Source organism: Cibotium barometz, chromosome 9 (genome assembly GCF_041138505.1).
Source record: "Cibotium barometz isolate CiBa-2024 chromosome 9, ASM4113850v1, whole genome shotgun sequence".
Classification (NCBI taxonomy): domain Eukaryota; kingdom Viridiplantae; phylum Streptophyta; class Polypodiopsida; order Cyatheales; family Cibotiaceae; genus Cibotium; species Cibotium barometz.
Window position 1 is genome coordinate 51,221,481 of NC_141054.1, and position 16,167 is coordinate 51,237,647.

General features: G+C 40.8%; 1 protein-coding gene across 1 annotated transcript; it reads left to right on the plus strand.

Moving 5' to 3' along the window:
• The first annotated feature begins 13,228 nt into the window (after nucleotides 1-13,228).
• Nucleotides 13,229-15,251, plus strand: LOC147635683 (uncharacterized). Its single transcript, XM_086802304.1, has 6 exons — nucleotides 13,229-13,570; nucleotides 13,700-14,095; nucleotides 14,196-14,300; nucleotides 14,429-14,719; nucleotides 14,847-14,972; nucleotides 15,096-15,251. Exons 1-6 carry the CDS (start codon nucleotides 13,229-13,231, stop codon nucleotides 15,249-15,251), a joined length of 1,416 nt encoding a protein of 471 aa, XP_086658430.1.
• Nucleotides 15,252-16,167: the final 916 nt, after the last annotated feature.

Genomic DNA, 16,167 nt, shown 5'->3' on the forward strand with positions numbered 1-16,167 from the left:
ATGTACAAAGATAAGTTAGCCCTAGAAGGATGGGCGTATATACAAGCCGGGGGAAAAAACCTCCTAAAGAGGGAAAAAGTGCCCCGGCGGTCCTAAGTGTGTTCACACACATCACTGCCTATATATATGGCAACAAATCCCCCCTGGGAGTGATGGTGTGAACGAGAGCTGGCACTCATGTATAGGGGAGTGCCATGCCCGAAGTAGATCAATCCACAAAGGGGAGCAAGCCCAAAGCTTTGCGGAAAGCTTCGAACTTCTCACGAGGAAGTGCCTTTGTGAAAAGATCGGCGAGGTTGTCCTGTGTTGGCACATAGGCCAAGCTGATCTCTCCTGCTGAGAGTCTCTCCCTGACATAGTGATAATGCACCTCAATGTGCTTTGTGCGAGCATGAAAAACTTGGGTTCTCGCAACTGCCAATGCGCTCTGACTGTCAGTGAAGATAGAGGTGGCAGACTCCTGTCCAACACCCAAGTCAGCCATAAGCCGTCTGAGCCACACACACTCAACCGTAGCTGTGAAAGCTGCCCTGTACTCAGCTTCACAACTAGAAGTGGCCACAGTAGGTTGCTTCTTGCTCAACCAAGATATGCATGAGCTACCGAGCATGAAACAAAAACCACTTGTGGACACTCTTGTGTCATAGCAACCAGCCCAATCTGAGTCCGAAAAAGCATGTAAATCTGGCGGCAACGATCCCCCCTTGGGATAAAACAACCCAAGATGTATGGTGCCACTCAAGTAGCGAAAGATGTGTTTAACTGCCTTCCAATGCTGAGACCCTGGGCTATGCATAAACCTGCTCACCTGTGAGACTGCAAACTGAATGTCCGGCCTCGTAATGCATACATAAATGAGGCAACCAACAGCTGTCTGATAGAGTGTGACATCAAAGTGATCTCCAGCATCATGAAGACTCAACTTCAAACCTGTCTCCATTGGAGTAGCAATAGGCTTGCAGTCTTCAAGGCCAAATCTCCGCAACAATGTCTCAATATACTTTGTCTGACACAAAGCTATACCTCCATCACACTGCTTAAATTGTATCCCCAAATAATGATGCAAATGCCCCAAATCTGACATCTCAAAAGAGGCATTCAAATCAGCCTTAAAATCAGCAATATGACTTTCATTTGGTCCTGTGAGCAGCATGTCATCGACATAGAGAGCAATGATTAGATGTACACCATCCACACGTTTAACATACAAAGTGCTTTCTGTTGGACTATTTTGAAACCCATGTGCAGTCAAATATGCATGTATCTTTTCATACCAAGCTCGTGGAGCTTGCTTTAAACCATATAAAGCCTTTTTCAACCTGCACACTTTGTTTTCCTGCCCTCTTTGAACAAAACCACGAGGCTGCGATACATACACCTCCTCATGCAAATCTCCATTCAAGAACGCAGTCTTTATGTCCAACTGATGTACATTCCAACCATTATGAGCTGCCAATGCACAAATGCTACGAATGGTAGTCATACGACAAGTGGGAGCAAAGGTCTCATCAAAATCAATGCCCTTTTCTTGAGCATAACCCTTTGCAACAAGTCTAGCCTTATAGCGATCAACACTACCATCTGGCTTTCGTTTCAATTTAAAAACCCACTTACATCCAATGGCCTTTTTTCCAATAGGCAAATCACACAAAGACCATGTACCATTCTTCATTATAGCATCATATTCACTTTGCATTGCAGCCAACCAATTTTCTGAATTTTGTGCCTCATCAAATGAAAGAGGCTCTTCCTCTTCACACATACTAGACACAGCCAAAGCATAACAATCTGATGCATAAGAGGCATGCTGAAAACCTGAACGAGTACGACTAGTCATAGGTGCATCAATCTTACTATCACGCAAGGTTTGCACCAGCCATTTAGGCATACCTCTAGCCTGCTCATTTTCAGCCCTATCCTCATGAATTACATCCTGTAAATCTGCATCAGAAATAGGCTGATCTATGATGTCGTTTGAAATCTGCATAGGCTGAATATTTGCCTCATTAGGACTTACATTTGAATTCCCACCTGTAAAGAGAGGCAACAACGTATCAAATACATCCCGTGAGCTCACACCTGTCTCTTTGGTACATGATAACAAGGGCTGCACAGCATCTTCCACAAAAACAACATCTCGACTAATCAAGATACGCTTTGACTGCGGATGATACAATCTGTAACCCTTGCTCTCAGCACTGTAACCAACAAAAATGCATTTGACAGCCTTATCATCCAATTTTCTACGTTGTTGCACAGGCACTAAAGCATAGGCCAAGCAACCAAAGACACGCAAGTGACCAATAGAAGGCTTCCTGCCATGCCAAGCTTCGTATGGAGTAATAGACTGCAAGGCCTTAGTGGGACACCTGTTGAGTACATATGCAGTACACATGACAGCCTCAAGCCAAAACGCATGTGGCAAAGCTTGGCTCTTGACCATACATCGTGCCATCTCCATAAGTGACCTATTCTTCCTCTCAGCAACACCATTTTGCTGAGGGGTATACGGCACTGTACATTGGTGTTTTATCCCACGACTAGCCAGAAATGCATCAAACTCTTTAGACATGTACTCCCCCCCTCGATCAGTACGGAGGGTGCCCACAGTACAATTGGATACATTTTCAACCATAAGAAAAAACTGTTTGAAGCACAAAAACACTTCGGACTTTGCCTTCAGTGGATATACCCATGCATGCCTTGAGTAATCATCAATGAAAGTCACGAAGTACAAGTGTTTACCAAATGACGGAGTTTGCATAGGCCCACATACATCACTATGTACAAGCTGCAATTTGCAAGTGGCCCGCACAGAACCATCCTTTGGAAACGCAGAACGCTGCATTTTGCCCAAAATACAGCCTTCACAAACATGTTTCAATGGTGCCTCAAGAGGGGGCAATGAAGCAACCATATCAAATTTCTGCAAACGCAGCAAACTAGCAAAGTTCAGATGACCAAAACGAGCATGCCATAGTTTTGCATCTGAAACTGCCTTTTCATCAGAAACTGCATTTGCTGAATCTTCCACACACTTGTCATAAGAATTGAGCCTATACAGCCCACGAAACAAGGTGCCAGATACAATAATCGTATCACCAGAAGTCAAATCATGAACAGTACATTTGTCATCCACAAATTTGACTACAAGTCCAAGTCTAGCAAGTGCAGAGACAGACAATAGATTCTTCTTTATCCCTGGCACATACAAAGCATCTGAAAGTGTGAAAGCGCTGCCATTTGCAGCAGTAAGCATAATTTTACCAATGCCCTTCACTGGGTAAGAAGCATTGTTGGCACATGTGACAGTATTCCCATTAGGGACAGCCTCAAGAGAAGTGAACATATCACGATGCGAGGTAATGTGCTTTGTAGCACCACTGTCAAAATACCAAACATGAGAGTCAACAGAAACTGCCAAACATGCATCATGTACAGATGGGTCATACTGGCAATACACGCTAAATGCCCATTCTGTATCCTGCACAACATTTGCAGAATCTGCATTTGTAGAAGCATCCGCTATTGTGGCTGCATTTGACTCTTTCTTCTTTGCCTCTTTAGCCTTTAGCTTAGGGCAATTCTTAATGACATGATCATTTGCCTTACAATAGTTGCACCTGGTCTTTTTCTTGCCTTTATCAAGAGCCTTCTCATTCTTATTGTTGCTACCTGTGGAAGGAGAAGAAGTTGCAGACCTACTAATAGGAGAAGAAACAGTGGAAGGGGCTGCTTTACCACTTCTTCTCTGCTGCTGGGCAACAATAAATGCTTGATCAACTGCACGCTGCCTGGCCCTGTTTTGCCTGGACTGCGCTTCTTGCAAGAGCTTGTTGACTAAAGTATCATACTTGACAGCATCAGGTCTGTCCTCATTAAGAAGTCTCCACGTGGAAGCAAAAGTCTGATATGTCTCAGGTAAAGCATCAAGAACAGTCTGCACAAGAGAATGATAAGGAATAATCTCACCTGCAGAAATCAACTGTTCTTTGAGATCTTTAATCTCAGCAAGAAAAACATTCATGTCATCATCTTCCTGCATAATCTTCAATTCTAGCTCTTTACGCAGGTAAGCGATTTTTGCCTCGTTACGACCTGCATACAAACCAGCTAGAATATCCCAAGCCTGTTTTGCTGTTTTAGCTGAACGAATATGTGGGGTGATGTTACGTTTGACAGAAAGTGCAATCAAGGCATGAGCTTGTGCATCTTTACCATCCCAACGAGCTTGTTCAGCAGTGGGTAAAACAGCAGCAACAGTAGAGCTGCTAGAACCTGCAACATCCTCAACAGATCCTACATCCACAGAACCTGGACGTACATCCGTACCCTACACAATGTTCCACACTCCTTTTGCAACCAAACCATGCTGCATCATGTATGCCCAAAGTGGGTAGTTGCTATCTCCATCCAGTTTGTCTTCAGCAGACAACATGCGAAATACATCATTGCTGTTATCAGCCATGGCCACTGACTGAAACTGATGCAAAAGCTGCCTGTAATGAAGCAAAGACTGAACAAAAAACAACTCGTGCTATGTAGCACGGTCCACAATAGAATACGTATGCCTGTTTTGCAGAAAACTGCACTGTCGAAATTTCTGCAGAAAATGACGAAAACACCTGTGCAGAACTTGAAATGCAAAAACGGAGCCCGAAATGACCTCAGATGCGAATTCTGAGAACGACCTCAGATGCGAATTCCGAAACGACCTCAGATGCCTGTTTTGCAGAGTATAGGGACCTGGAAGCTGTCGTGAAAACTCACCTCAATCAGAGAACGTGAGTCGGAGGGTGCTGGCGGCGTAGCCCTGGGAGCCAATGCCTGCTCTGATACCAATTGTTGGAATTAGGGTTGCAGGAAAGCACACAAAGCTTGGAGAAGAAGAAGCAAGAATGCACACAACACAAAGTGTATTAGATTGTGTCAATGTACAAAGATAAGTTAGCCCTAGAAGGATGGGCGTATATACAAGCCGGGGGAAAAAACCTCCTAAAGAGGGAAAAAGTGCCCCGGCGGTCCTAAGTGTGTTCACACACATCACTGCCTATATATATGGCAACAATGCGTAGGCTCTATGTATAAAGCAGTATACATAAGGATCTACGCGTAGAGCTTTATGCATAAGGCCTTAGTGAATTCTATTTATGACTGTTTTATGCGTTAAAAGCAGTTGATTCTTATGCATGTATTTGGGTTGGGTTGTATGTATAAGAAATGTAGATTGACCCATCGTAGAGCCCAAATGTCATAAATCTACTCTCTATCATCAATGAACAATTGATACGGGTAGCATGCTTCGTCACAATTTACTTAGGCACATGTATGGTTTAACAAACACAAAGTTAACCCTTTATGTGTTTTATAAGTCTTATCATTTAATCTCATATGCATGCAGGATTACCATCGGGCCAGATGAGCCCTTTGATAGGTACATGTCTGAGTGGCACGGGTCCGAGTGGTGCACGCCCATCACCGCGTGACTTTGATGAGCCTACACCACCTACCTCAACTAAACCCACCCTCGCACCCTCACGTCCATCTTCACCACGATGACCACCTAGTAGGGACTCTAGAGGGGGCTAGTAGACATGCTATCGAGGGGTAGCAGCCTGTTTTTATTTTGGCAAAAGTAGCACTAGGTCTCCCGATGCATCTCCCAGCAGAGGGACTCTTCATCTGCTCACTTTGAGCCAGTCCCTAGGAGACGAATTTTACCATTTGATCCACACACCCTACCATACAACATGGATGTGGATGGTGCCCTCATGATGATGGATGCACAAGGGAAGCAAGTCATGAACCGCATGCATGTACTTGCTAACTTGGATTTCATGAACTCCTTCAAAAAGTGGAAAGCACAAGACAATTGTTCAAAGCAATATGTCACATTGATGTGCTTAAGTCGAAGTTACATGTTCCACATGATGCGGGACTTTTCTTCTTGGACGAGTGGATAAAGAGAAGAATCAAGATTTTTCTCTTTAATAGGAGAGCAAACATTGAGAGAGCGGCAAAGAATAATTTGGAAAAGCCCAACGTTTGCACGTAGCTTTATGAGAAAGCACCGACATGCTTTTCAAACAACAAGCGGCTGCAAGTGCTTCTTGACGACCGAAGTGAGGGGCTTCACACTTCGGCTTAGGAGGAAAGTCCTCTTTCATTGCTCGTTTCATAATTACCTATTTACTAATGATTTTCTTCTCCTCTTTCATTTTGTTTTGTACTGTATTGTTTTCCTTAAATAATTGTATATTCTTTTATTTTTTTTGTGTGGAGGGAGGTTGTTTGGCCGCGCGACCCAACAAAGGAGGAGTACGACTATGGCTACAGAGCCTCCTGTCTGTAGTTATGGGCGTGGATGTGTACATGAGGCATACACTTGGATGAGTCTATTTTAGGGACTCAAGAAGACGAGGTAAGTAGTGAAACAACCCCTTGTCTTATCTAAATCTAATTGTCTTTTCTTGTATATGACTTATCTTGCACTTGATGGCATGTATGTAGGATGAAGAAGATACAGGTTATGAGCATGAAGCGGTAGAAGGAAGTGAAGAGGAGGATGAAGACGATGATGATGAGCACTCTGAATCCGATGAGGATTCTTATTAGGCACCTCTTCTTTGATATATTTTCTATATGTATGGCTAAAGGCCCAACAATTTGTGAAATATAATACATTTTGGGCTCACTTGCATTCTTCTCAATCTATGTATTTTTCATATTTATGTTTGTATCAAAAAACTTTGATTGTTTTTTAATTTTATAAAAAAAGAGCTAGGGCAGACTGGGAAGTCTTGTGCAGACTTCCCAGTCTGCCCTACAGACTGGGAAGTCTTGTGCAGACTTCCCAGTCTGCCCTAGCTTTTTTTTATTATGCAATAATTCCATTGCCTACTGAGCAGCTAAAATAGTAGTAAAATATTACTACTCAGGAGCAGCGATATTTTGCTGGCATTCTCGTTGCTTAGTAGGCGATTCCGTTGCAACAAAAATAATATCTTTTTTTGGAGCGAAATGGGCAATTTTTGTTGTTACACCCTCATTCTGTTGTAGCAATAGAAAGCTTTGGCACCAAAGAAATTGTTAATACAAGGAGGCCTGTTTTTTTGCATTTACAAGGAAAGAGAGAGTGTGATTTATGTCTGTTGTGTAAATGTGGGTGATCATTGGGAGACTAATTGTACAATTGTTGGTTGGATGTGTGTTTTGTGAATTTTTCATATAGCATTAAGAGCCTACTCAATTATATTCGCTCATTATACTAAATCCTCACATCAACCTCTCATCATCTTTCTTCCTCATTTTCTTATTATCTATTATATCATTATTTATTGATGTTTGTTTTGGTTTCAATTGTATGTTGGTGATCATCCAAGGTTGTTGCTCTTGCATGAGGGAGTAGAGAGGTGTTGTATAAGAGGCTAGTTCCCTTTGGGACTATCTCCAGCAGAACCCAACACCCACTAACTAGGCATGATACGTAATATATGTGTTGCCTCGACATCTTGTGTTAACATTACTATTGGAATATGTGTTATGTGTGCATCTCCTTTTGTGAGTGTCCGTCATTGAAGAGAACAATTGGTGGAGAGCATGATAGCGTGTGTATGGGTTGGAATGTTAACATCCTCCTAGATAGTGGGTGTGAAATCATGGGTTTTTCTGTCTCGGTGGAGAGCATGAGAGCACGTATATGGTTCCTCCTAGATATAGTACATGGGTGCGTATATGGTTTGGAATGTGAACATCCTCCTAGATATAGTACGTATATGGTTTGGAATGTGAACATCTTCCTAGATATAGTACGTGGGTGTGAAGTCGTGGGTGCGTTTGAAGGGCCTTGGAGATTGACATTAAGGGATTGATCTCCATTGCATTTTGAGAGCTGGCAGAGCTGCGTACATGAGCTAAAGCCTAGCTAGCCAACTGAGTGGAGCTTGTGTTCGGTGTAGCGGTAACGACGCTTGTAGGCGACTGTTTTCGCTAGAAAAGGCGGATCTTGGCTGAGCACAGTGTGTGTCTGCTGGCTGCCTTGGGAAGGATGCCTCTACGTACGGGCTTCAGTGAATGATGATTAGTGTATAACATCTCCAAACTTTGAGGTTATGAATAGTGGCACAGAGCCCTTGCTCATGTATTGGGGGAGAGTTTCTTACCCTTAGGTCTACCTTCTTAAATGAGCACAGCCCCTATCGCGATGATATGTTAAAAGTTAAAAGTTAAAAGTTCTCATGATATGTTGAGAATTGGAGCTATTGAAATGCCTTGCTTTAACTCTTTAAAGTTGTTTTGTTGTGTACTCGTTGTGTAGCATGATCATCACCCTTGTGAATAATCCAAATACATCAAATGTGAAGTATCTTAAGCCAACCTTTCCTATTTTCTCATCTATGCACCTCATCGGCATGTACTCTCTACCCTTTGCAAACAATTGTGCATCCTAGGCATATGGGACCACACTTGGAGAGAGAGAGAGAGAGAGAGAGAGAGAGAGAGATCTATAAACAAATGCTCTCTTCTCCTAAAGAGAGGGAAGAGTGAGACTATGCCATGTAATATTGTGAGAGAGAGGAAGAAACCTATTTATATATGATACACCTATAAAACATAAGATTTCCCTCCCACAAGAGGCTATTTTATCTATACTCTTATTAAACACAAGATTTCACCCTTCCACGTGGCCAAAGGAGAGGATGGAGAGGGCCAAGGGAGAAAGGGGAATGATTCACAGTGCCTATTTCTCAATTTTTAATTTGTGAAATGAGAGATCGCTTCTTACCTAATGATGTCCTTGAGAGAATAAATAGGAGCCTCCCTCTTAATAGGTGACCTTTATGATGAAAACTTCAATGTGTAGGTGTCTCTCTCTTTCTCTTTCTCATTGTAAAAAAAGACAAAGACATTACATGTAAGATGCATTTATTGGAGAGTGAGCACACCTCACCATGCATCCCCACCCATTAAAAGTTAATTTTATTTTTCAGGTTTAAATAATAAAAATTATATTTGTATGTGTGTATATATTAATTTATTCATATTTATAAATTCAGATATATATGTATGTATAGGTATATGTGTATTTATATTCATAAATACACATTCAAGGTATATTTGTCTAATAAAACATAATATAATATATACATACACAAACACACACATACATGTATGTATAGGTATACGTGTCTAAATATAATTAAACATAATTATGTATATATATATATAAATATGTTTATGTGTGTGTATTATATATAGATGTATTGAAGCTCCCACCAAATTAATGCATTTATAGGTTGTAAGCCCTGTCTTTTGTTTCAAGGAAATCATACACACATACAAGACAAGTGACACATGTCACATGTATCTTATCCACACATAAGGGTGGGTTCACACACACAAACACCCTTAGCCCTTCTAGGGGCTAAGGGTGGGTTCACGTAGACTAACACACTTAGCCCTTCTAGGGGCTATTCACACATAGACACAAGCGGGTACACGTACATGATGTGTACACACATAGAGACTCTCAAATACCCTACAAATCCCCCTTCAGAGGGATTTTAGAGTGACTTCACACAAACTTCAATAGTCATAGTGATTTGGGCTCCATCTAAGACATGTTTCCTACTATAGACTCATAAACTAGCAAGCATGGTTCGGAGGTTAGTGAGCTTGGCACAAAAGTCTTAGAGGCTCAACAAGTATAGCTAAGAGGCTTAAACAAGCATGGACATGCAAAGACTCATTGGTCTAAGGAACATGTGTCAAAAGAGCTTAACCACTCATGACTTACATCAGTCTCATAGAAAATCAACCCCGATGAACCTAAAGAACAACGAATTGAAGTAATGAAGCCTTTTATAACACAAGGTGCTATAAACACAAAGAATTTAACATACATGATGAACACTTATTACAAATCTATTTTGATCAAGCACAGGACCCATGACACTCACACATAAACACAAGGAATAGAAGTTTAATGACGTTCAAGGTTTTTGTTGGTGATGAAGTGCAATCACTTTTAGTAGTGTTTGCAAGCTACCACACCTTCCATGGCACTATGGGAACTTCACTGTGCTACAAGGGAATCCAATTTTTCCAAATTTGGCTGAACTTTAGTTTATGTTGTTGCATGATCCTCAATTAAATGAATTTTTTTCCAAAGTATCATGGTGATATCATGGGCAGCTATGTTGAAGGTGTTGATAGAGTTAAAGCAAGACATGATGAAGGTGTGAATAGAGTTAGTGTGCCTTGTTGGCCAAGTGGGGAAGAGTAGGAAGAGGCATTAGGTTCTGTCACAACAATAGAGAGCAAGCGATGTTAGCAATAGTGAAGTAGTGAGGACAACATATGTTTGGGTGGCTGCACAAGTCAAAGGTGGATAGTTGAGGTGATGATAACCTTAGCAATCAAAGGTGGATAGTTGAGGTGATGATAACCTTAGCAATCAAAGGCGATAGCAATAGGCAGAAGCTATTGGAAACCAGAGGCAAGGGATGTGCTTTCATTGGCCAATATTGTGTTGGCTCTCCATGGCATACAACACGAGCTACATTAGTCAAAGTGCACAGTAGGTGCTAGCACACATTAATAAAACTAGTGGTGTGCATGGAGAGTAGGTACTCCGTAGTGAGCAGAAGGTGTCGACAACGCACAACACAACCCTAAAACATAGCCTACTCTGATACCTTTTGTGAACCTTAAGGTTAGGTTTATATACGCTTAAGCTTTGGAGGGTGAAAATTTTCCATCATGGCTACCGTGTGTGTAGAGTGCTAGAGAGAGATTATATTGCATGACTCAATAGTTTCTTGCTTAGTTGTATTAACACTTACACCAAGTGCTTGCTTTTAAAGGTTTTAAGCCTTATCTTTTGACTCAAGGTAGTCACACACACATATAGTAGACAAGTGACACATGGCACACTTATCTTATCCACACCCAAGGGTTGGTTCACATACGCTAACACACTTAGCCCTTTTAGGGACTGTTCACACATATACAGAGGTGTGTACACAAATAGGGGTCTGCGTATGCATTAGTTTTATTCACAGAGACTTCAAAATACCCAACATCTTTACTATTTACGCACAAGTTTTTGGGAAGGGAGGGGATAAGTGGGGGTTGGAAGAGGGCCAACTATCAGGGTAGAGGAGAGAGAGAAGGGGGTGTGATGGGGGAGGGGAGGACCACGTGTTGGGGCAGAGGAGAGGGGGGGGGGAGAGAGAGAGAGAGAGAGGAGTGTAGGGGTATGCTGAGAGGAGAAAATTTAAATAAATAATATTAAATATACATTTGTATATTATATATATTAAATGTATACTAATATTTTATAATATAATGTTATATACTAATAATTAAAACATGAAAGTATAAATAAGAAAATTAAAAGACATAAATATAATATATATATAATAAATATTATAATTTAATATAAATAATATAATATGATATATAAATTTATGTGATAATATTATATAAATATATATATAAATATAAATATTTAAAATTTAAAATATATAATAATATAATATAATATTGAGATGTAAATCAATATACATCTAGTAAATATATAATACTATTATATAAAAACGCATTCACAAGCAGTTACATACGTGCGTGTAGAGGGGATGCTGCACGTGCGCACACACGCGTGTGTATGTGTGTGTGTGTGAGAGAGAGAGAGGAGTGTAGGGGTATGTTGAGAGGAGAAAATTTAAATAAATAATATTAAATGTACATTAGTATATTATATATATTAAATATATACTAATATTTTATAATATAATGTTAAATACTAATAATTAAAACATAAAAGTATAATAAATAAAGAAATTAAAGACATATATATAATAGATATATAATAAATATTATAATTTAATATAAATAATATAATATGATATATAAATTTACGTGATAATATTATATAATTATATAATTTTTATATATAAATATTTAAAATTTAAAATATAATATAATATTGAGATGTAAATCAATATACATCTAGTAAATATATAATACTATATATAAACGCATTCACAAGCAGTTACATACGTGCGTGTAGAGGGGATGCTGCACGTGCACACGCTCGCGCGTGTGTGTGTGTGAGAGAGAGAGACAGAGAGAGAGAGAATTTCTATGTGTATCATAGAGTGTATATGCAAAAGTTGGGTGTGAGAACAACGCAAGTGCATGTGCACGTGCAAGTGTGTGAGAGAGGGTTGTGTCTGTGTATGCGATAGAGACATAGACATAATATTTAAGAGAGACACACACAAATATGTGTCTATGTGAGAGAGTCACACATAGGCACATGCACACACACACATAAACACATCTACACACAAATACACACAAGCATATACGAACATACACACACACGAACACATAGATACACACACTCACACATGCTTCCACACACACAAACACACACATACATGTACACACTCGCTTACACATACAGACACATGCATAGATGCAGGTAGTAGGTATACACGTAGGTAGTAGGTGTGAAATCGTAGGTTTTTCTGTCGGTGGAGAGCACGAGAGAGCGTGTATGTGAGCATCCTCGTGGGTTTCTCAAGTCGGACACCTCTTGAGGTTGCAATGTGAGGAAGAGAAAGTGAACACCTTCTCTTAGTTAGTCTTAGGTTTTTGAGTCGGCCACCTTTTGAGGTTGTCATATATATATATAGAGAGCCTTTCCCAAGCCTTGTATAATCATTCTGTCGTTAAGCTCCGCGTGTATTGTGTCAGAACTCCGGTGCGTCTGAAGAGCCTTGGAGATTGACGTTAAGCTGGGATGGATCTCCGGTGTGCTGGCAGAGCTGCGTACATGAGCTAAAGCCTAGCTGGCCAACTGGGTGGAGCTTGCGTTGGGTGTAGCTGAGATCAGGCGGTGACGGGCGCTTGTGTGACTGTTTTCGCCAGAAGAGGTGCATCTTGCCTGAGCACAGTGTGTGTCTGGCTGCTGGGTTAGGACGAGCAAATTTGCGCTGGGAAGGACGTCTCTACGTACGGGCTTCAGTGGGGATAGAATAATCCACAAGCCAGAAGGATGTCATCTATTAGAAAACAAGTAGTGCACTCATCGACTACCGACAACGAGCAACCTGCGTGTGTGCAGTCGCAGGAGCACCAAATTAGGCCGGTTTTGGAACCTCTTTGTACGCAAAGGCCTCCTCGCCAAGTGCGGGACCAGGGTCGTTTGGCCACCGTGATGTCTCCTCCACTAGATCTTATATTGCCGTCAGATCATGGTGAAGCAGAAGTATCTGGCCAGGGGTTTGAAGTGGCGAATAATGTTCAACTAGTACTGCTTCCAGAAAGACTGCAGCATCTTGTGCAGAGCTTCCCACTCCTGCTTGTTCCTTCCATTACATCCAGACCATCCGCATGTCCACCACCAATAACAGCCAGTTTTGTTGAGGCCTTGCACTTTGAGATTCTGCGTTTTGCAAAATTGACTAGGCCTACGTCGGAAATCCAGCTTCACGTAGAGGCTGCCATTGATTGTGTCAGGAAAGGTATCCAAGAGGTGTGGCCTGAATCAGATGTGGAGGTTTGTATGGACTCTCTCTGCGTCTACATGGGCTAAAAGGATAGATTTTAACAGCAGTGTACTTGTGTATTTTGTTGCAAGATGCTCGATGGGTAGTTTGATGGATTTTATTGCCGTTGGTTTTAACAGGTATATGGTTCCTTCGGAACAGGCTTGTGTCTACAATACAGTGATGTTGATCTAGCTATTGTTGACTCTCCAGCTAAACATCCATTAATATCAACTGCCTCATTATTACGCGAGCTTCGTGTAGTGCTAAGAACGCACGAGTGGTGTCAGAACATCGACCTCCTCGAAAATGGATCGATGCCCGTCCTGAAATGCTTTTGTCAGCCCTTTGCTGGCACATCACCAAACACACTCGATTCAATTGCGGTGGACATAACCATTGCAGGAGGTATGAGCAACCCAATCGCGCCTGGAGCCATGGAGAGTACACCGGATCAAGCCCCTCATCACACAGGTCGTGAAACCCGAGAGTATGTGCTTCACAAGATACGGGAACTACCTGCCCTAGCTCCGTTGGTAACTTAACTTTAACATCTACTTTACTTTGACGTAATCGTTGGTTTAAATTTTTTTCAGCCTGGTAATGTCTTCTGACTCTGGTTATATATGTAATTAGGTTCTGCTGCTGAAGTCTTTTCTGCATCACAAGAAATTGAGTAATGTTTACTCAGGCGGTTTGAGTTCTTTTTCGTTGACATTAATGGTTGCGTTTTATTTGGAGGTACTCCATTTTCTCTTCTCTTCCTACACTTGTAGTCTTCTAACAGTTTTGAAAGGTTGAAAAAACTATGCCCATTTGTTCGAATTAAGGTCATTGTTGTAAATGGCTGGCTTACTCTCTGCTGACAGCGAGTCCGGCAAGTTTGGCCAATCTCTTGGTATGTGTTTGTGGATGGACATACCAACTGTGATCTGCCTGCATCACCTCCAACGTCTCTCGCGTCGAGTTCATCAACCTCAGGCGGCAATAATCACAACAACTTGCGTGACCGCTTTGTCAGACGAGCAGCAGTTTCCATTGAGACCGGATTACCTCTTTGGGATCAAGGTGGCTCGCCAAACCTGGGAGCTTTACTTCTCGGTTTCCTTCAAATGTTTGGCTTTGAGATGGATCTATCCCATGAGAAGATTGTTTTGAAGGTAGAGATATATCCTTGCTATGTCAATGTTCTTCGAATAGGGTGTAATCCTAATCGTATTGTATGCTCACGTTGGTGATCATCACCATTTTTTGCTGTCTTTGGCACCATTTCGATGATCACCGCAGGGGACTAATGGAAGCCCGGGTGGTATCTTCAAGCGTGATGATATATATACTCCATTATGGATTGATGATCCTTTGCATCCTGGTATAAATATTGCATATGGGTCATATGCCATGGTACGCGTGCAGGTATAATTTTTGTGAGGTGCACTCGGTATTTCCTTTGAGCGGTTTGACTCTCAATAGAACATACTTTCTTGTTACATTGTCCATCATGCTCAGTGCTTGATGCGTCTTTTTTTTTATATACAGGCCGCTTTCAAGGAGATGTTGCAAGTTTTAACCAACTGTCCAATGCTCATGCCACAGCTTCATTGTGATCACAAGGATTGTCAAGAAATTTTGGCAAGCATTGGTCAATTGTCCCATTTAACCCGATTGTTTTCTAAAGTAGTCGATTGCATATGACGCAACTCATTAAGGTTAGCATTGGGAAATTCCTCCATTTGAGCTGATTGTAAATTAAGTAATTATGTGAATGCATATGTTTTTTTTTGTAAAAAATCTAATCTAGAATAAACTTAGAAATTGATTTGGTTTCATGTGACTTAGGTTGAATAGAGAAGGTTTAAACCCTTGGGTCGAGCTTCATTAGTTGCTTGCCATAGCAAGGCTCGCTTCTTATCTAAATAGATTGGGGCACTGTGTGAATCAATAAGTGGACCTGATAATATCTAGATTCTTTCTTGTGTACAAGAGTTTATGGTTGAAACTAGTGTGTGTGGATTTTTATGGCTCTGCTAGTTTGTTGGTGTGTTTAGTTGGTTGACTAGTAAACTGTTTAGGTCAACTTATTAGGATCATTAATAAAGGGCATACCTTAATTATAAATAGTGTCTCTTCGAGTTATTTTGGGACCTCTAAATTTAAATAATGTCAGTTGCATGGTTGATCAATTTGGATACTGTAAGTATCGAGTGTAAATGTTCCTTAGATAAGCAAAATGATTGGTTTTCTTAATTAGTTTTCAAACATTTTTTTATCTTTTGCCAAGATCCAAATCATCAAGAATCGCGTACTTTGTTGTTCATTCTCTTAAAAGAAGCACAACTTGGAGCTGGTACATTATCTCAAGGAGCTACAACACATCAAAGGAGGGATTTGCTAGTAAAATCTAAAGCATCAAAAGAGAGCAATAGATGACAATAAAAAATTAGCCTAGAGAGGAGAAATATAAGATTTTATAATATTCTGACAAGAATTTTCTTCACGGGTTCAACACATGTTTTGGAGGATGTATACAAGGATTTGCTGAGCACAAATAACATATTTTGAAGCTATGATTTAAAAAAATTATCTACTCTATTAGTAGAAAATTCCTCTT